Here is a 21,793-nt window from a genome sequence, read left to right on the forward strand (position 1 = left end):
TGGGTTTCAAATCAGGACTCTGGGGGCCTGGGCTGACGCCCCCATGCTGGTCACCCAGGCAGGTCCATGATCCAGAATGGGGATGAGGCTGCAAAGATGCTGGACAAAGCCTACACACCATTACCCTCTACAGGTCTTGTCTTTGCCATGTCACCAAGGAATAGTCCACTATTCACAGAGCAAGTCTTTGTCAGCATTTTTTATGCAAACATTTCTCCCTGGTCAACTGTCCTACAGACAAAAGAGAATGATTTCTGTTCTCAGGGAGGTACTCAGTAGTATTTTATTAATATACTAGGGGCCCGGTGCACGAAATTCGTGCACTGGGTGTGTGTGTGTGTGTGTGTGTGTGTGTGTGTGTGGAGTGTCCCTCAGCCCAGCCTGCCCCCTCTCACATACTGGGAGCCCTCAGGCGTTGACCCCCATCATCCTCCAATCGCAGGATCGGCCCCTTGCCCAGGCCTGACGCCTCCACCAGAGGTGTCAGGCTTGGACAGGGGACCCCTATATCCCCCCGATCACTGGCTCTGACCCCCGCCCAGGCCTGAGGCCTCTGGCCCAGGAATCATGCCTGGGCAGGGGACCCCCATCTCCCTCTGATCGCTTGCTCCACCCCCCGCCCAAGCCTGACACCTCTGACCCAGGCTTCAGGCCTGGGCAAGGGGACCATCATATCCCTCCAATCCCTGGCTCCGCCCCCCACCCAGGCCTGATGCCTCTGACCCAGGCATCAGGCCTGGGCAGGGGACCCCCAGCCCCCCACCCAGGCCTGATGCCTCGGCCAGAGGAGTTGACCCTCATCACCCTCCGATCACCAATCACGGGATCGGCCCCTTGACCAGGCCTGAGGCCTCTGGCCGAGGTGTCAGGCCTGGGCAAGGGATCCCCAGGTCCCCGCGGTTGCAGGCTCCGCCCCTGCCCAGGCCTAACACCTCTGGCTGAGGCATTAGGCCTGGGCAGGGGATCCCCAGCTCCCTGCGGTTGCAGGCTCTGCCCCTGCCCAGGCCTAACGCCTCTGGCCTAGGCGTCTGGCCCGGGCAGCGGGGACCCACAGCGGCAGCGGCCCGCGATCGTGGGCTCCGCTTTAGGCCCAGGCAAGGGACCCCTAGCTCCCGGGACTGCCAACTTCGACCGTGCCCAGCTCCCATTGCTGGCTCCACCCCTACTTCCTGCTATCACTGGCCAGGGTGGCAAAAGCGCCTGATTCTCCGATCATGGCTGGGGGGCAGGGCAAAGGCGGCCCCAGGGCCGCCTTTGCCCTGCCCCCCACCTCTTAGCTCCCCCCTGGGTTTCTGATCACTGTCAGTGGCAGGGGGCTTCTTCCTGCTTTCCCTTTCGCCTCCCTGCATTGTGCCTACATATGCAAATTAGCCGCCATCTTTGTTGGCAGTTAACTGCCATCTCAGTTGGCAGTTAATTTGCATATAGCCCTGATTAGCCAATGAAAAGGGTAGCGCCGTATGCCAATTACCATTTTTCTCTTTTAATAGTGTAGACTAGAGGTCCAGTGCACAAAATTCGTGCACTTGGAGGGGGGTCCCTCAGCCTGGTCTGCACCTTCTTACAGTCCGGGAGCCCTCAGGGGTTGTCCGACTGATGGCTTAGGCCCCCTGGGGAGCAGGCCTAAGCCTTCAGACATCCTTAGCGCTGCCACAGAGGCAGGAGAGGCTCCTGCCACCACTGCTGTGCTTGCCAGCCATGAGCCCAGCTCAGGACTTCTGGCTGAGTGGCACTCCCCCTGTGGGAGTGCAATGACCACCAGGGGGCAGCTCCTGCATTGAGCTATTGCTCCCTGGTGGTCAGTGCATGCCATAGCCACTGGTAGTTCCAATGTTTGGTCTATTTGCATATTAGCCTTTTACTATATTGGATGGGAACATGTCTTCGCAGTCCTCTCAGTTTTCATTTTATATGGACTCTTATTCCACAAGGCTCTACAGAATTTAATTTTTTTAGGGAAAGAAGTTTTCAGTCTCTAGTCATCATTTAGCCTAGAACAGCAGCAGCCGTACTGGAGAGTGGACAAGGGGCAAGGGCATGGAGAGGTAGGCCAGGGGATGCCCAGACTCTGGGCTTACACTTGGGGGACACCTTTGGGTTTCATGTTTTTGGAAATGCCCTTGAACTACTTTAATCTAATTTTCCACTTACATAGTTAATGCTGTAAAACATTATTTCTAGCATTATTATCCCTGAATTTAAGTTAATCAATTTACCTTCATACTTTTTCACTTTGTGCAAATGATAAAAGACCACAACTTAACAGTGATGGCAGCTGCCACTTACTGAAGGCCAGTTTTAAAATGTATCTGAAGCCGAGACCGGTTTGGCTCAGTGGATAGAGCGTCAGCCTGCGGACTGAAAGGTCCCGGGTTTGATTCCGGTCAGGGGCATGTACCTGGGTTGCGGGCATATCCCCAGTGGGGGATGTGCAGGAGGCATCTGGTCGATGTTTCTCTCTCATCGATGTTTCTAACTCTCTATCTCTCTCCCTTCCTCTCTGTAAAAAATCAATAAAATATATTTTTTTAAAAAAATGTATCTGAGAGAGTTGTTTTAATCAGGTGGGGTAAGACTCAGAGATACAGAAATGACTGTCATTGAGGAAGAAGTTTTTATACACACAGATCACTAGAAACAAGATTGTAAATGATAAGCATCTTTTTATGTGTGCATTGACCATTTGTGTACTATATTTGGAGAAATGTGTATTAAGATCCTTTTCGCTGTTTTTAATTGGAGTATTTGGGTTTTTAATTATTGATTTGTAAAGGTTCTCTGTATATTATAGATACAAGTCCCTTCTCATTTCATGATGGTTATGTGAAGTACAAAAGATTTCAATTTTAGTTAAGTCCAATTTATCTATTTTTCCTATTGTTGTTATGGTTTTGGTTTCATATCTGAGAAACCTTGCTTAACTCCTGTCATGAAGACTTATGCAATGCTTTCTATCAAGAGTTTTATAGTTTTAGCTCCTACATTTAGTTTTTTAAAAAAACAATTCTGAGTTATTTTCTGTATATGGGTGAGGTAAGGGTTCAGCTATGTTATTTTATTTATTTTAAATTATATTTTTATTGATTTCAGAGAGGAAGAGAGAGGGAGAGAGAGAAAAAAACATCAATGATGAGCAAGGATCATTGGCTGCCTCTTGCAAGCCCCCCACTAGGGATCTAGCCCACAACCCAGGCATGTTTCCTTACCAGGAATCTAACCACGACCTCCTGGTTCATAGATCAACACTCAACCACTGAGCCACACTGGTCAGGTGCAATTGTGTTATTTTAAATGTGGATATTCAATTGTCACAGAACCATTTATTGAAGACTATTCTTTCTCATTGAATTAACTTGGCACTCTTGTCAAAAATCAATTGGCTATAAGTGTGATGGTTTATTTGTGGACTTTCAATTATATTACATTGATCAATATTTCTATCCTTATGGCACCATCACACTTTTTTGATTACTACTGCTTTGTAGGAAGTTTTGAAATTACGAAGTGTGAATCCTTAAATTTGTTTTTCTTTTTCATTATTATTTTGGCTGTTCTGAACCACTTACATTTGCATATGAAATTTAGGATCACATTCTCAATTTTCCCTTATTATTTACCCTATTATTGTTGCACACAATAATAATTTCTGCATACAACTATTGGCATTATAGCATAGTATACATATAAATCTGTAAATGTTAAAAAGTCAACAACACGCTGTAATAATTATTATTACATACTAGTGGCCTGGTCCATGAAATTCACGCACATTAAAAGGGGATTAATTAAAGGAAATATTTTAATAATGCTATTTGACCTTTAAAATAGAAGTGTCAGAAATGAAAGAAAATTAGTAAAATGTATATGAAAATCTCCCTCCTGTCAGAGTCTGGGGCACGCTGTGGGACCCAGAGTCAAGTCCCCACCCACCACGAGTGCCTCGAAATCGCAGGAGACCAGACACGGCTGGCCCCACCCCCGTCAAGCCCTGCACGGTGGGGGCACAGCCTCAGATTCCCCAGCCTGGCGCCGGGTGGGGAGACGCAGCCTCAGGTCCCCCATCAAGCCCCGCTGGGTGGGGGGTGTGGCCTCAGGTCCCCCAGTCCCTGTGCAAGGGCACAACGGCCATCTGCATATTAGCTCTTTATTATATAGGATAATTTTATGTTTATTAAAGAAGCTGAGAGAATAAAGAAGAACAAGTGTATATTTACAGAGTTTGTTTTATTTATCTTCTTAACGTAAGTTTCTTGGTTGACCATTTGTTATCCTTTAAGTACTTTGAAAAAGTGGTAGAATATAAGGTTGAAGTCTCAGTCAGTGCCAGATCTTTTGAGGCCTTATAGACCAAGGATAGGGATTTAGATTTTAGTCTCTGGAGTTAAGGTGAGGAGCAACATCATCTGATGGTGTGGTTTTTGTGTGGTGATAAAAGGTAGGGGACAATACTTTGATCAAGGAAAATTTGCTAATGCTGTAGTCCAGGGAGCAGACAGGTAGCATGAATGAGGGTGGTAAGGGAGAAGGTGACAGTCTTTGGTTTTGGGTGTACTGAAAGTCAGAGTCCATGATGGTTCCTCCTAGGGTCTGGACTGAGCAACTGGGTGAATGGGGTATCATTTACAGAAGAAAACTAGGTTTGGGAGAAATCAAAGGTTCCATTTTGATCTTGTTATGTTCAAGATGCTCATTAAACGTTCCAATGAAAACATGGACTTGGTTATTGAACGTTGAGTCTGGATTTCAGGGGACTGATCAGAGTTGTAGAGACCTCAGTGTGTGGATAGTTTTAAAGCCATGAGAAAGGCTGAGAACCCAAGGGAGCAAGTGAAAAATAACAATTGGAGACCCAAACCCTGGAACACACAGCATGCAGAGGGGTCAAGTAATCAAGCCTTCCTGCGAGTCCCCCTCCCTTGAAGCACTGCACATTATAGTTCTTCAGCTCCTATTCCTTCACAGATAAAAGTGAATAACAGAAAAATACATAGTTCCATCTCCCCCCTTTCTCTGCATGTATGCATTTATATATAATAGTAGTAGTTTAGTAAAGGCTACACTTAGATTCTCCATACTCAGAAGTTGATATATTTACCATGTTTGATGAAGAAGACAGATTTTAGTGGTTCTTGCTCTAAACTGACAGTATATCCAGAAAGACATACAGTGTCTGGAGAACCCAAATTTCCATGCTTAATCCCATATGAGATCATAATGTCAATAATGGAAATGATTTTCATATCAATGTTCTATTCCACATCAACACAATATATATATATATATACTTCTAAGAGATTGGGGAGAACATTTTACTCAGTTGTTATGCAAATGAGGATTGAAACAGGAAAATAACATTACCTCTGCTTTCATACTTCACTATTATCATATTGTTTGATAAACGAACAAAGAAATTCCTTCAGTGAGGATATATCTCTAAGTTTAAGTAGATCTCACTTGTATTATTCTGAAGACATAAAAATGATAGCATTTATAACAGATCGCACAAATTTATTAGACTAGTTTTATGTTTAGTAATGTCTAGTAGCTTATCTTCTGAACCATCATTGTTTGTTTCAGCCATAGCTGTGAGAAAAAGGCCTTTATCCAATTCCATTAATTTTAAGAACTTGACAGGAAATCTAGTTTGCTTACAATGGCAGAAAGAGCTCCCTTTGAAGATTTCAAATAATATCATTTTGCTCATCAAAATTCTATTAAATGACACAAAATACGCTGTATTAATTTTATCTATAATTAAAATTTTCTAAGTTTAATGACTTGAGACTAGTTCATTGTATGTATTTTCATATATTTCAATTCTCACAATAAGTCAGTTTTTCTGAAATTAGGCATATTGCTTGACCAAGATTTTCTTAAATTATTAGACAACTCTGCCTTTTTTTCTATTGCCATGAAACATAACCTGAATGGCAAATGAAACCACTAGAATGGAGGATATTGATATTTTTGGATCACCAGTTGTTGATATTCATGGAAAAATATATTTCTAGGCTAAATAGTATTTTTCCATATATCATAGCAGTGCTCTTCATTGTAAATACAACACTAACTGTTCACTTAAAAAACTATTTTATCCTTAAGCTTTGCTCTGAAGAGTTTCTTGTAACCAGCATGCATGAATATTTATAATTCATGAAGATAATTAGCTAAAATAGGAGTAATATGCCATGAGAAATGAGCATTATGCTCACAGAATACAAACGAAGGTCCACAGAGAGCAAGGAGTGAAAAGCTTAATGGAAACACCACAAACTCATAGCCAAAATTTGAGATGCAGTAAAAAATGAAGAAAAGGAAACCAGTCATAGGGTTTTCCTTTGAAAGTTTCTGAGAGACTGAAAGTAATATTAGAAAAGATAATTCATGTAAATCTATTGTGGGCTAAAGCCCTCATTTCCTTATTAAATTTATTGGTGTAACATTGTTTAATAACATTACATAAATTTCAGGGTACAATTTTATAATATGACATCTGTATTGAATTGTGTGCCCACAACCCAAAGTCTAGTTTCCTTTTGTTACCATGTAGTTAACCCCTTTACATTTTTTGTCCTCCCCACCAACATCCCCCTCTCACAGCTACCATTTTGTTATCTGTATCTATGAGTTTATTTGGTTTGTATGTTTATTTTGTTTGTTCATTTGTAACTGTTTTATATCCCACATCTGAGTGAAATCAGACAAGTTATCTTTTTTATACATACAATGGAATACTACTCAGCCTTTAAAAAAAATAAAATAAGCCAGGCAGAGCCTTTATTTTAAACACGAAGAAATGGAAGCCCATTGAGCACGGACATCACTCTTAGCATTTTACCCTTGCCTTTGGTAGGGTTCCTCCAAGGGAAGGAAGAAGGAAGGCAGGGAATCTGATTTATTCCTTTGCTTTGCACTTCAAGTCTGACATACTTCAACGCAGACAGAAAGAGAGAACATCAGGAAACAGCAAAAGTCAAGCACAGCATGACCTGCAGCAGCTAGAATTGATGTCCTAAATTTTTCTAAAATTTTGTCAAATGATGGTGGAGAGGAAAGAGAAGGCACAATTAGGAGGCCAAATATTGAGCAACACACTAGTAGGTTTAGTGCCTTCATTCTCAGTACCTCTTTACCTTCATACTAGTAGAGTTGTTATTTCTTTAATTTTTAAAATGTGTCAAAAGCATCGCAAATTTCCAAAAGTGCATGTTTGTGGTTACTTTTTTTCCTGTAATATTTAGAGCATTTCTGAGTGTGCATATAATATATGGGATCTCTGTACAAAGCCCTGGATTTACAACTCATGGAGACTAAAAACCTGGGGCCTTCAATCTCCATACAATTTCCACTTAGTGGCTAAGGGCCCATGTGTACTGCACACTTCACTGTCAGGCTGCTTCAGACTCGTCATATACTCCTCATCTCCAGAATAACCCTACGGGCAGACACCATGACTGCTTACGTGTTACAGACCTCAAAACAGAGGCACAGGGGAGTTAAAACACCAACTAAAACAGAAAACAACACCTGTCCAGGGTCAGTCACATTACCTGGCAGAGCTCCTTAAGTTAGGGGTTGAAAGACACACCCATACATTCCTAAGTAGGGCAGAGGGATCTGCTTGGTGGGGGAATGAAGGCCCTCACCCTTTCTGAGGGCACCAAACTTTACTAGAGCAACTTTTTACAGGGGAAAAGCATTAGACCGAATGCATCAGTAGGATGAGGTGAAGACAGATGGCCCCAGGAGCTAATTATTCCCAAATAAAAGTTACACTGGAGTCTTGCCTGCAGGAAAGTGTGTGAATGGAATGGCCCACCAGCACAAGCTTTTGCTATATCTCAGTAATTCCCCGCCCTATGCAGTTATGGCAATAGCACCACCATATGAGACATTTCTATGCAACGTGGTATTTATGATGTTTCTAAAGAACTCAGTTCCCTTAGATGAAAAATGTTATGTAAATGCAAATACCAATAATGCTGAAATGTAGAATGTGCTTCAGAGGATTCTGACTTCCATAGCTTAAGTATAATAAGCACTATTTTATCTAGTCCTTAAGCTAAGATTTTATTGCATATGATGGAAGAAAAATATTAAAGATTCAGTGTACCAAATTGCAGAATTCAAGATAGCTAGTCCTTATATAAGCAATGTCTTTTTCCTTCTGCACTGAATTTTGAATAGCACTGAGATAGTTTTCAAACTTAAAACATAATTTATTTTGATAAATACAAAACAATATAATACTCTCTTTTGTGTTTGAAATTAATATAGTCACCATGACTAAAAGCAGTGGGGTAAATAATTCCTTATGTTGTTGATGATGGCCTAGAAGGAATTGGTTCTTCTAGACAAGAGAGCCATCAACTCAATAACTCCCAAGAACTGACTTGATTTTTAAAATATAAGACTTTTGTTCTTCTTTCTATTTTAATGAATAGTGCTATTTTTATATTACATAACAATTATTTCGTCTTAACTCTCAAGCTTTACCAGTTTCATGACTCACAACATTTCTTTATTCCTTTAACTTTTTCTCTTTTTTGTTTGAATTCATTTTTGTGTGTTTTACTTGGGGGAAAAAAATCTTCAAATTCCAATGTCATAAAATACGCGTGTGGGTTGCACTTTAAGTCCATGTATGCTTGAAAGTCTTTACTCAAACCTCATTTATGAATAATAGTTTGACTTGGTGCATAAATCAAAGTGTGGAATACATTTTTAGGATACTTTTAAGATTTTCGTCTACTGTTTTTTAACATCTGGTGGTGTTTGTGAGAAATGCAAATCTGACTTTTGTCCCACAGCAATTAATCTATTTTTTTAAAATTTCTTTCTGGAAGCTTTCAGGATTTCTCTCTTTATCCTTAATACTGAAACGTTAGCTGCATGAGAATGAGTCCAGTGAGGATATTTGGAGTATCTGTTGAAAAAATGAAGATGCAGGCCTTAACTTGAGTGTCTTATCATTTCCTCCTATTTTTTCAGTATAAAAATGTTTCTAAATAATGACTTAAAAGAGATGGGGATTAAGAGATTACTAAAAAAGAAGGTAATGCATGTAGTTAGGAATTTGTTGACTGGTAACTTGGCGATTCAAACGCGGCATCTTCCTTCTCAAAAGGCTTATGAACTCTGGACACGCACTGAGACGTCCTTGAATCCTCTCAGTTTTTGACATTCCCTTCTTCCTAACTGTTGGCTGCAAAAGTAACTCCTAACTTTCAGGGGTGGGACTAACTTTTCTTTTCTCAGGACTTTAAAGTTGCAGATGCTGGCTCTCCTTTTATTATCATTCTTAAAAGTTTCCAAGTGAAGCCAGCTGTCCTGTCCTGTTTTATAAAGTGTCAGCTACTTTCTGTGTACTCTCTTTAGGCCACTTGGAATTCAGTATGTATATTATATACATATATGCTATATATAATATATACACACACATATATATGTGATATATATTATAATATTATTATGAATTAAATATATTATTATATATTAAATATTATATATATTAAAAAGATGATAACACATATAGGCAGAAATTTGTTGACTGGTAAATATAATATATAAAACATAGCTACTAAGTATATATTTATAAATCCTATATAATAAAAGGCTAATATGCAAATCAACCAAACAGTGGAACGACTGGTCACTGTGATACACACTGACCACCAGGGGCCAGATACTCAATGCAGGAGCTGCCCCCTGGTGGTCAGTGTGCTTCCACAGTGGGAGTGCCGCTCATCCAGAAGCCCTGAGCTGGGCTCATGGCTGGTGAGTGCAGCGGCAGTGGCGGGAGCCTCTCTTACCTCTGTGGCAGTGCTAAGGATGTCCCAGGGGGAGTGGGCCTAAGCCATCAGTTGGACATCTCCCGAGGGCTTCTGGACTGCGAGAGGGCACAGGCTGGGCTGAGGGACACCAACCCCCCCCCCACCCCAGGTGCATGAATGTCATGCACCGGACCTCTAGTAAATGTATAAGCAAATATATAAATATATATTTAGCAAACACATATGTTTATTTATATAGTGAGCACACATATATCTTTAGCAAGCACATATATGAGAATAAAAATATTTTTATATATATGCACATATTTATATTTTAGTGAGCACATGCTCCTTGAGTGATAATAAAAATGTATAAGATACCGAAAACTCTACTGAGGTAGGTAATGTCCTTACTCCATTGCTATGGAGTGAATGTTGTCCCCGCCCCCCCCACCCCCCAAAATTTATATGTTGAAATCCTACCCCTTAATGTGAAAGTCTGAGGAAGTGAGACCTTTGAGAAGTGATTAGGTCATGAGGGCTGAACCCTCATAAATGGGACCAATATTCTTAGAAAGGAGACCTTACAGAGCTCCCCCTTCTTCCACGTGAAAATAGAAGGAGAAGTCAGCCATCTACAACCGGGAAGAGGGTTCTCACCAGAACCTGATCATGCTGGCACACTGACCTTGGATTTCCAGCCTCCAAAACTCTAAGCAATAAATATCACCTATTTACAAACCACTCAGTTCACAGTATTTTGTTATACCAGCCTGAATGGATAACACTTCCATTTTACAGATGAAGAAACTGAGGACCAGAAAGAACTCCAAACCGAACAATGAGGAACCAGAGTCATGCTCATAACAATTACACAATACTGCCCCTCAGTAAGCAACCCAAAGAACACCTGTTAAAGGTCCTGCATTATAAATCAAGCCAGGGTGTTTACAAGCCTAGCTTCACCCTGACACTAACCTTGGAAAGATTAGTATGACACTATTGTATGGCATGAACTTGATGAGGACAAGGTGCAGTGAAATCCCAAGGGCACAACAGTAAGAATGGCAAATAAAAACTACCGCAGAGCAATTGATTTTATGGGGGAAATAAAGGAGAAAGCACAAAGAGAAAGATTCAGATTTAGGGTGAGGGAGAGAGGATGGACTCACTAATAAAAACAGAGAGGATGACAGTCGAGTGTGGTGTGAGGAAAGATGGAGTTTGAACACTCTGAGTTTGTGATGCTAATGAAAATAAGTTTTGAACTCCAGAAAAGGTGGAGAGCAGATGAGTGCATGAGAGTGATTAATCAAGACAGGACGATTGGAAAAATTTGAGGAGCTGAAAGCTGACCAACAGAAGGATGGAGAAAAGACGCCTCTCTGCCAAGCCCTGAGCAACACATGTGTGTGTTGGTGGGTAGGAATAGAAAAGCGTCTCTGAAGAATGTGGAGAGAAAATTGCCAGAGACCAGAATGGTTCCAGATGGTGGGAACCAGGAGAGGAGGTTTGGCTTTTCCCTCCAAGAATACTTTCCCCCAAATAGACAAAAGTGAGGGCAAAAACATCAATACTGCACAAATCTAGGGTGGAAAATGCTTTTAAATTTAGCGATTTGAATGGTGACTTGTGATAGCAGTTGAATAGTGAAGTTATGAAGTGAATAAGAGGGAGAGAGAAATATAATTGTAGGTACTTTTTCAAGAAATTTGGTGGTGAGTGGAAAAAAGCAAAAATAAAGACACTCATTATGAGATACCTAAGAAAAGATAACTTTTTTCTTAGTTTATTAATTTTAAAATAAGATAAACTGGAATATTTATTAGCAAGGAAAAACATAGATAAACATTATTGGGACCATTTGGATAAATAATGATAATTTTTAAATGCTGGTGGATATTCTAAGGTGCTTACAAGATGTGTTAGAAATAGGGGACTTACAAATCCTACTTAAAATAAAAAGGAAATCCAACTAGAATGACATTGCTATAACAAATTAAGAAACAACACTATGTATCAGGAAACAGAATGAGAGATACTAGATACGAAATCATGACTTTGACAACAATGCAAATGGTCTAGCTTTATCTCTCTCAACAACAAAGTAAGTCTAGGTTTAAAAGAAAAATCAAAGTGGCGTGGCTCAGAGAAAAGAATGCTTAAAGAAGCTAGAAAAGAGCCATCGACAAAGTGTTGAAAGATGTATTTAATGTACATTTGAACAAAACACTGGCCATGTCTGTAAACACAGGCACCAATAAAGCTGCCCAACAGGATAATGTCATTCAGTGCAGCTTTGAAGGCTTCTGATACCAGACAACGTGAAAACTTAAAGGTAAAAAAACGTAAAATGTCATCTGCAGGTGATTATTGCACATGGCTCAGGAAGCAAGCACGACTAGAGTGAACAGAGAATTCCCTGAGTGTCTGGAAACAAGATCCGCATCTATCCCAACAGTGTCCCTGCATTTATAACACTATTTATAGTCAGATAAAAGCCAGGTTGAAAAGAAGATAACCTCTGCATAAGAGCAGAAAAAGATTGAAAAATATTTCAGAAAAAAACCCATATTAAAACTGTGTGAGGACTGTGTAGGAAAAAAAAAGATATAAAAACATACACAAAGAAGAGTGGTAGTAGTCTTGTAAGGTACAAAAGTACTGCAAAATACAGCAATTACAATCATAAAGTTACTGGGACAAGGACATAGCGACAAAATCATGGTAAAATAGATTTTGCATAAAACGTTACAAAATATATAACAAAGGAAACATCATTCTATACCAGAACACAGACAATTCATTAAGGAGGAAAAAGGCACATTCGCATCTCACGCTGTGATCTTGTCAGCAAGAAAACAAAAAACAAGTTTGTATCTTACACCGCTTTTCTTTAAGCTTGGGGTGCTGGGGAATCTGCGTTTTTCATCTGCATTTTTTTGCAAATCTAATCTCAGCGGAATTCATTAACATTCATAGAACTCGAGAATCCTGGGGCAGGTGTAATGGACAATTAGGCTCCCTCATAACATATAAACCCTCTAACCCAGTGGTCCGCTAACTGCGGCTCGCGAGCCACATGCAGCTCTTTGGCCCCTTGAGTGTGGCCACGAAGTTTCAATCGCACTGTACGTGCGCACCCGCACGAGCTATTTTGTGGAAGAGCCATACTCAAGGGGCCACAGTTTGCTGACCACTGCTCTAACCACATCCCTGACAGGCGCCAAACCTCCCACTTGCGCAGGTGTAAAGGGCTCTGGGGTTCAGAGAAGTGTGCGGGTTCCCTGCCTTCCAGAAGCCCGAGCACTCCCTTGGGAGAGGGTGTGTGACAGGATCAGGCCTGGGTCCTGCCTTGCAGGGTCCAAGTGACACTGGAGACATACACGTTAGCATCTGATTTTCAAATTCCTCTTCTCTCTACCCAGGAGTGTTCCAGTAAAGAAAGGCTAAATAGGGAGCAAGTACAGAACTTTCTCTGAAGCCACAGAAAAGCAAGTTTTCCAAACGCACTCTCAGCTGGAAGTTTGTATTAGCCATTATTTCATTAGATTTAGAAGGCAATCCAGCCCATCGCTCTACTTCACCAGTAAAAAAAGATAGTTAAGTGATGAAATAATTAAACTCATCATTCTCTAGAGAAAATACCCACAAAATTCCATAAAATTGGTGTCTTTCTATTTTTTGTACAATAATATTCTTTATTTGGCCTCTCTAATCTTCATTCTCTTATTCATTTTCCAATCCAATCAAATCTAATCCAATCCAATCAAATCAAATCATGATGTCACTAAAGGCAGAAGATAGTAGCTAAAATTCTAATTTACAGTGTAAATGATAGGAACATATTTCAGGAAGGCATATAAAAAGCAAACTTTATTTAAAGGCAAGTTTTAAATAATTTAAGTTTTAAATTATTCATTAGCAACCAACTTTGAGAGGTCCATCAATTCTCTCTCATATGGAAGTTGCCATATTTTTTGTTCATTTATGTCAGCTGATGAAGCATGTTGCTCTCTAATGAAAGGATTTCCCTCTGTTTTTCCCACTCATAACTTTTTAGAAAGCACACTCATTTGAAAGTTTTGTCCTCAGAGTCCAAGTTTTGAGTGTTTATGGACCTATCTGCCCCCTTTGAAAGAGTAGAATCTGCTGTGGACATTTGTCTCTTTGTTCTGACCCACCTTATGGAACATTCACTCCTAAATAACCCCCCTTAACATATTTCCCCTCAACTTGTTAATAAAATTTACTGGCAAAGAATGAAAGAGAAATTATGTTAAGTGCTATACTCATCAATGTCAAAATCTAGCACTGCTTTGAAGATCTATTACCCTGCAGACTGTCATCACAGCTGTACCCATGAGCCAATCATCTTAATACAGGCTGGTTTAAATGTATGGTCTTAGCAGATCTGGATCAAGTTAACAGGCCAGGCGATTTCAAGCTTGCATTTTATATTTGACATAAAAATTGTGTCTTTCATAATACACACACTCAAAATTCTGTCTCTACACTCCCTACTGGAAGGATATTGATCACTTCCATGACAACAAGCCTAAAAGTTCATACAAATACTTCAGCCAAAATCACAGTTGAAACTCGGAGAGAGGAATACAGGCCTGGGAGAATAAGGAGGCGCAAATTTTTGCTCTTTATCTTTGTTTTATTCTTTGCAGATTTAACATGACCAGTGTTACTTTAGTGAATGATGATATAAGTGAGCTTCATGAGGGGAAGATAATATCTGAGTTTGTTCAGAGCAATCACAAGGGGTGGAGTGTTCAGAGATTACATTTAACTTGCAGAGAGTAAGGAGAGATTATGAATAGTGCATCATGAGGATGTGAGTATACTCAGTATTCCAGGGATTGCTATAAACTATGAGGAATCCAAAGTGTCAAAGGATATAGTTGTAGGATGATTGGTAACTACATATATATTAATGGTTGCATTGTGAAGATTGACCATAGAGAGAGAAAAAGAGAGCAAGCCAGTGTAGAATATATTTAGGCATTTTGTCACTTGGTGTTTAAAAGCATGTCTCCTTGCCTACTCCATGCAAGGATTTGGACTAGGTTCAAAAAATATAAAGAAAAATAATAATTTAATAGATGGCCCTTGTCACCAAACAATTCGCAGTCTAATTTCAGGATGATGCCAGAGAGATGATGACCCTGGGAAATGAACCCTTGAGACACTTAGTGTGGCAGTGAGCTCTCAGGCAGCTAGGTAGGCGGCTCTTAGGGCTAAGACAATGGCAAGGCACCATCATCTGGCACCCTGCCTTATAATAAGCATGTTTGTGTTTCACTCCAATGTACTTTTATTTCTCTAATCAATGGATTATATAATATTAAAATGAATGGTAGTAATTTTATCCAAATTGAGGCTGAAACAAATTATTTTGCTTAGAATCCATCCTACCCCTGAAGGCAGCACTTTTAAGGGCACTGCTGTTTGTCATGTGACTGTAGATGAAGCAAAGATGGCATGTGGCAAAGCGCTGGGCTGGGAGTGACACTCGGAACCCTTGGGCATTAATTTGGTTTGTGAGATGCTTAAACTGGTCTGTGGATGGACCAGTTTTCATGGTCTCAGGGCCTGCTCCTTTGTATGAAGGACACAGATTGTCACTGGTCAATTTTTATTTGTCTCCTTATATCTATCATATCATATCTTATAGATTTATTAAGATAAATTTTCATTCCTATTTATTTACATGTTGGTCTGAAAAAAGTACAAGCATTCATTATAATTCTAGAAACATATTTCCTGTAGTCCTAACAAGAAAAGTACTACATTCTAGGTACCAGACCCTGAGAGTTGATTCCCAAAATTTATAATAAAATACATTGGTGGTATAAAATTATATACTAGGTGTACCGGTTGATAATGCAGATTTTTTCAATAGCTCGAGTTACACATTTGTTGATATATATGTGATTTGATATGTATGCTATTTTGTTGTATTGACAGCAAGCTTCAAAACTTCATATGTCAAATTTTCTGAAGGTGTTAACATCACAGATATTTTTATGCTTAAAAATGTCGAATTTCATGCCAAAAAAAGCATTTGCAGGAAGTTTTAATTCATTATTTTGAAGAAAAAGTTATCGTATACTTTGGGAAGCTTATGGTGAATACACTCCATATCAAGATACTTGTGAATGCTGGTTTAAATGCTTTAAAAGTGATGATTTCAATGTGAAAGGCGAAGAACGTCCATGTCAACTGAAAAAGTTTGAAGACCAACAATTACAAGCATTATTGGATAAAGATGTGTGTCACACTCAAAAACAACTTGCAGAAAAAATAAACATTGCTCAGCAAACAATTTCTGATAATTTACAAGCAATGGGAAAGATTTCAAAGGAAGGAAAATGGGTGCCACATCAACTGAACAAAGACAAATGGAAAACCGAAAAGTCATCAGTAAAATGTTGCTTCAATGGCATGAAAGTCTTTTTTGCATTATGACCGGTGATGAAAAGTGGATTTATTTTGAGAATCCCAAATGCACAATATATGGGCTAATCCAGGTCAACCATCAACATTGACTGCAAGGCCAAATCACTTCAGAAAGAAGACAATGCTCTGCGTTTGGTGGCATCAGGAAGGTGTGGTGTATGATCGCTACTGACAACAAATAATCAACTTGAACCACGCTTTGATCGTGAAATGACCAGAATGTGTCAGAAGACATGGCAAAGTAATTTTGCTTCATGATGACGCACCATCACACACTTCAAAACCAGTTAAAGACACATTAAAAGATCTTGTCTGGGAAGTATTAACCCACCTGCTATATTCACCAGACCTTTCTCCTTCAGATTACCACTTGTTCTGATCGATGGCACACGCACTTTATGAGCAGCACTTCAAAACATACGAAGAAGTGGAAAATTGGGTCTCTGAATGGTTTGCCTCAAAACAAGAAAAGTTCTATTGGGACGGTATCCACAAATTACCTGAAAGATGGCAGATATGTGTAGCTAGCAATGGACATTACTTTGAATAAAGCACTTTTGATGTTTCTCTTGAAATTATAGTGTTTTCTTTGATTACAAAATCTGCCATTATTAATTGGTACACCCAGTATTATTAAACATCTTTAGTGTAAGTCTCATTTTTCTTCAGAATATCCCTTTTTGCTTTCTTCCTTTTTTTAAAAAAAAATATTTTTATTGCTTTCAGAGAGGGAGGGAGAAGGAGAGAGAGAGATAGAAACATCAATGATGAGAGATAATCATTGATCAGATGTCTCCTGCATGCCCCCTACTTGGGATCGAGTCAGAGACCTGGGCATGTGCCCTTGACTGGCATTTGCTTTTTATTTTATAACTCTGCTCAGTGCACAGCCATTCTGGGCATGGGCTACTCTGGGTTCTTTTTGATGCCTGTGAATGAGTGAACTGCATACTTTATATTAACAGTAACAATATCACCATAGAATACCTAAAAAATGTGGAATTAAGATTGAAATGCATTTTACCTGCTGACGTTTTTCAAACTCCAGTTTGATCCGGGACTTGATGCAATTGCACGTGTCCTGATATGTTTGCTGCAGAGCAAGTTCCATGAGGTGCTTGTGGTATGCTCCCGCCAGGTTCCCACAGATGAAGATGATCACGTTGGCCAGGATCTAACGACACAGAAAGAGTCACTCAATAGGGTGAGTGTTTAACTCTTGGCTACAGCAATAACAGAATGCATATTAGCAACAGTCTTCCCAGAGATGTCTCTGTGGGAAGTTAATTTCATTTCTATGTCCAAAGGAACATTTTTATTTACTTAACAGGAACAGCTATTGCCTTTAGGGATTCTATCCCCTTCTGGGATCCATGCCCTTTGATAGTTGGCTTGGCAGTCCCTCCCTTATCTGTGAGCTCAGCCATGTGATTTGCTGATGACCTGACAACTCCGTGGTTATTGGGGGGCGGCTGGGGGAGAAGCCAACAAATATACTGAAATAAAATAAAATATTTTAATTCACTCTTTAATAACCAGTGACTTATTATGGGCCCTCAGTAGCTATGTGCTTGAGTACTGCATAACATCACAAGCCTTAGATTCCAATTTGACATCACCACTCACATTTCTCATTCTTGTCCTGATTTCTGCATGTACTGGTTTTTGTCACAACAACTGCCAAAAACCCAGCTTTTGAACAAAAGGAATGCAGTGTCATCTAATGTTGAAACCATGAACTACCTTGAGCTCGTGGTTTATGATGTCTGGCAGATGTCAAGTGCCGCTGTGTTTCCCCTGAGCATTTATAACATGATAAGGCACCCTGGGTGCCTCAGTTTGGAAACAGTTTGGAAGCCACTTCACAAAGAAGTACAGTTTCAACAAAGTAAATAAATATATTAATTAATTAAACAGAATAGAAAGCTATTCAAATCATAATGGGCACACTACCTATTTTTACCTTTGTAAACCCAGAGAAGGTAGTTGATTAGATCAAAAATATATGAGACTTGCTTGCAGCTTCTACAGAGGTGTTTGTTTCTGCAAAGTAAATCTGATCTGAAAGGAGTATTGTGTGGATTTTTAGAAGACACATCTCAGAGTAGCTATGGGTTTAACCTTATGGGTTAAAGTCCTGCCTGGGCATTATCAATAGCAGGATCTTCCTCTTCCAGTCTACTTGTCCTCCTGAGAGACAAGAAGCAGCAATCTAACATACCACATGAGTTCAGTTCCATTCAAGGTCTCATCCCCCCAAAATGGAGTATACATTTTACCTCCTGAGAGGTAAAAATTCTCATGAAATGATAATTTACAAAGGCTTCCAGATGGGGCTTCACACACACTTTTTCAGCCTATAAATAAAATAAGAGACATAGTTCCCTCCCTCATCCGGGACCATCTTAATCACATTTTAAAACCCTCTAGTGATTCCAAGTCTAAATGTTATTTCTGCGATGAATTAACATGCTTCCTGATGGTGTGAAGACATATTTTACTCCAGGAATGAAACAAATCCCTCCAAGGCTACTAGAATTCCAGAGAACATGTATAAGAAGTTAAAAACACTCACTTCCATTTTCCAATGGACATATTATGTAATAAACCTGTCCACTAAAAAAAAATCGAGAGCAAAATTATTAGATGACCAATCCAGAAGTACTAATTTTAAGGAGCATAATAAAGAGTGGAAATCCTATTGGACAATTAATGAAGTTCTTTTTATTTTGTATTATATGTAAATCAGGCTTAACCAATTAGAGCGATATTTACTATCTCACTGTGCATTTTAGCTATTTGAGGAAAATTCTGTCTTTATGATTTAACAAGACCATGTGAGATATGAAGTTAAATAGAAGCAGCAGAAAAGTTGACTGAGTATCTAAAAGAGAAAGTAGTCTGAGAAATAATCGTTACACTAGAAAGAAAAGGCAGGCGGACGCAGAGCTTCCTATAGTCCTGGGTTCTGATGGTTGTGTTTCGCTGAGCAGAACATTTGAAAGGCTGGGCTTGCTCCAGGGAATACTTTCACACCTCAAAAATTTCTATAGGCAATCACTGCACTGAAGGATGCTGATGGGGAAAAACGTGCCAGGCATCAGAACCACATGGGAGAATTGGAATGGAGGAAACAGTTAGATTTTAGAATATGCATTTAGAAATTGCTTTTTATAGTTGAAATTTGACCACCAAATTCCACCAGTTGCAAGAAGAACACTTGTTAACTTCCATGCATAAGAGAACCACACAGCCCTGGCCCATGACCTTGACTCATCAGTTGTCACCAGGCAACAGGGATTCCAGGCTCTAGTTCATTCCCGACAACTTCTATGTCACCAATCTCTCCCTCACTGTGTCAGTCCCAGCAGCAAGTAAGCCTGCTCCTAACCAAGCAGTACCCTCTCTTAGCACATACAATCTTTCCTTCTTCTCCACTTCTCATTTTCTCTTTATAGCTAAACCTCAAAGTTTGTCTACTTAAGCTCTTTCTACTTTTGTGACCTCTGACTGTCCATATCCCACTTCAAATGATGTAGCAATCTCAAGATACCACCTCTCCTCTTGTCAAGGTCACTGATCACCTTTAATTTTGCCAAACCTATTTACTTCTTTGTGCCCTCACTACCGTGACTCCTGAGCAACACCCTCAGCAGCAGTCGGTCCCTTTCTCTGGCTGAGAATACCGACCTCTCTTGGCAACCTAGGCTCTGCTTTCCCTAGGGTATGCCTAGGTGACTGCACCTTCTGTGACTCAAATGTTTTACTCTCCAGGCTTCTGTGTATGACCCCTTCCCTTTAAATCCCCCCAACTGCTTTCACACAGAGTCATCTGTAAACCTGGCTTTTCCAACACTATCTAAATAGCACAAATTCCTAAAGGTAGACCTTGAACCCAGATCCTCCTTCTGATGTCTGGACTGAGAGGAGCTGGCATCCCCACTTTAATGTCTCACAGATTAATCGTACATTGAACTCTTTCTACATCCCACCCCATCTGCATATTCAACTTTACCTCATGCCCTACCTCCAGCTCCACTCATCCCTTTTGGGGTTCCATCTCTCCAGGCTCAAAGCCATTGCCCACCTGGCCCATCTGGTTGGTGCATTCCTCTAGTGCAGTGGTTCTCAACCTTTCTGCTCTTTAAATACAGTTCCTCATGTTGTAACCCCCAACCATAAAATTATTTTCGTTGCTACTTCATAACTGTAATTTTGCTACTGTTATGAATCGTAATGTAAATATCTGATATGCAGGATCGTCTTAGGTGACCCCTGTAAAAGGGAAGTTCGACCCCCAAAGGGGTCGCGACCCACAGGTTGAGAATCGCTGCTCTAGTGGCATTATACTTTAGGCTTTTGAAAAATGATGTCTTAAACAATGCATTCTCAATATGGGCCATCTCACTCCCCAGAGGGCAAATATCGGTTCTTGGGGAGAGAAAAAGAAAAAAAGAAAATGTACTAAATATATAAAACACAGAAATGCATACATCACTTAAATAAATATGCAATAGAATTTCAGGGGTGGGGGTGAGATAGAGAAAAAATATCTAAAAGAGGGAGGCAGGTGGAGAAACATTGCCTTAAACATTTAGTTCTCATGCCACCTGTGCTGTCTCCATGCTCATGGGTAACTTTCAGATAGAGTAGATTTTTGCTTCAAAGAGAAAAGGCAGGAGGTAGTTTCATACAGCTATCCGGTCTACCTGATAGTCTATTCTTCATGATAAATTAAGCACTTAGCATTCTGGGTTTAAATATCATTCTTCTTTATTTTTGTTAGAGCAAGTCAGCCTTTCAAATCTGGTAAAGTTTGGATTACTAACAACATCACACTTCAGAGCTTCCCTGACTGAGGGCCACTCCCTGCGGAGTGAACACTCCCAGGTGGACAGACACTACCTGTGTGGACAGGCTTCTCCAGGAGACAGGTCTTCTGTCTGATTACATCATTCTTTATATTAAGAGCAATTTATTTATAACTCCACCAGCCACAGATTTAAATATACCTTTCATAACCTGCTTATTTTTCCTATTTGGTAATATACATAAATTACATCCAATTCTGCACATGACCTTTGCCATTGTTTAGAACTATAATGAATCTAATGAAAACATCACCATAATATGCAAATGTAAATTTCATGCACAAACTGTGCTTTAGAGAATCAAAGACTTATCTTTTAAAAGCATGCTGTCAATTGTAGGTGCCTTACAAATACATCTTCTGATTCACTTTTAGCAATTGGGAAGATAAAGCTTCGTCAAGGTCTTTCCCTCACAAGGGCTCACAGTACCATGGTTCTGAAACAGGCTATGCATTACAATCACTTGGCAGTTTAAAAAATATGTGCCCAGAGCCCATTCCTGGAGAGTCAGTAGGGTATTATTTTTTTAACATAAATCTCCCCAAGTGAATACATTGTGTACTACCATTGAAGAAACTGACTCAGATGAAAAAGTAGACTACTAAACTTCAATACTGCCAGAACAATGAAAGAATTCAGGTTAGGAAAGAGCTGAGGATTTAATAGCAGAGGGAATTA

The 21,793-nt window shown here is 39.9% G+C and overlaps 1 protein-coding gene across 1 annotated transcript in view; it reads right to left on the minus strand.

The window, feature by feature from the left end:
- Positions 1-21,793, minus strand: part of ADCY2 (adenylate cyclase 2) — a gene marked incomplete at its 5' end in the record, with an annotated part of 280,603 nt that overhangs the window by 123,234 nt on the left and 135,576 nt on the right. The window contains one exon of the mRNA XM_081088883.1: positions 17,269-17,418. Coding sequence (XP_080945009.1) covers positions 17,269-17,418 — 150 coding nt within the window. The remainder of the gene's footprint in view (positions 1-17,268; positions 17,419-21,793) is intronic.

The sequence above is a fragment of the Myotis nattereri genome (assembly GCF_964212035.1).
Source record: "Myotis nattereri genome assembly, chromosome: 4".
Taxonomy (NCBI): domain Eukaryota; kingdom Metazoa; phylum Chordata; class Mammalia; order Chiroptera; family Vespertilionidae; genus Myotis; species Myotis nattereri.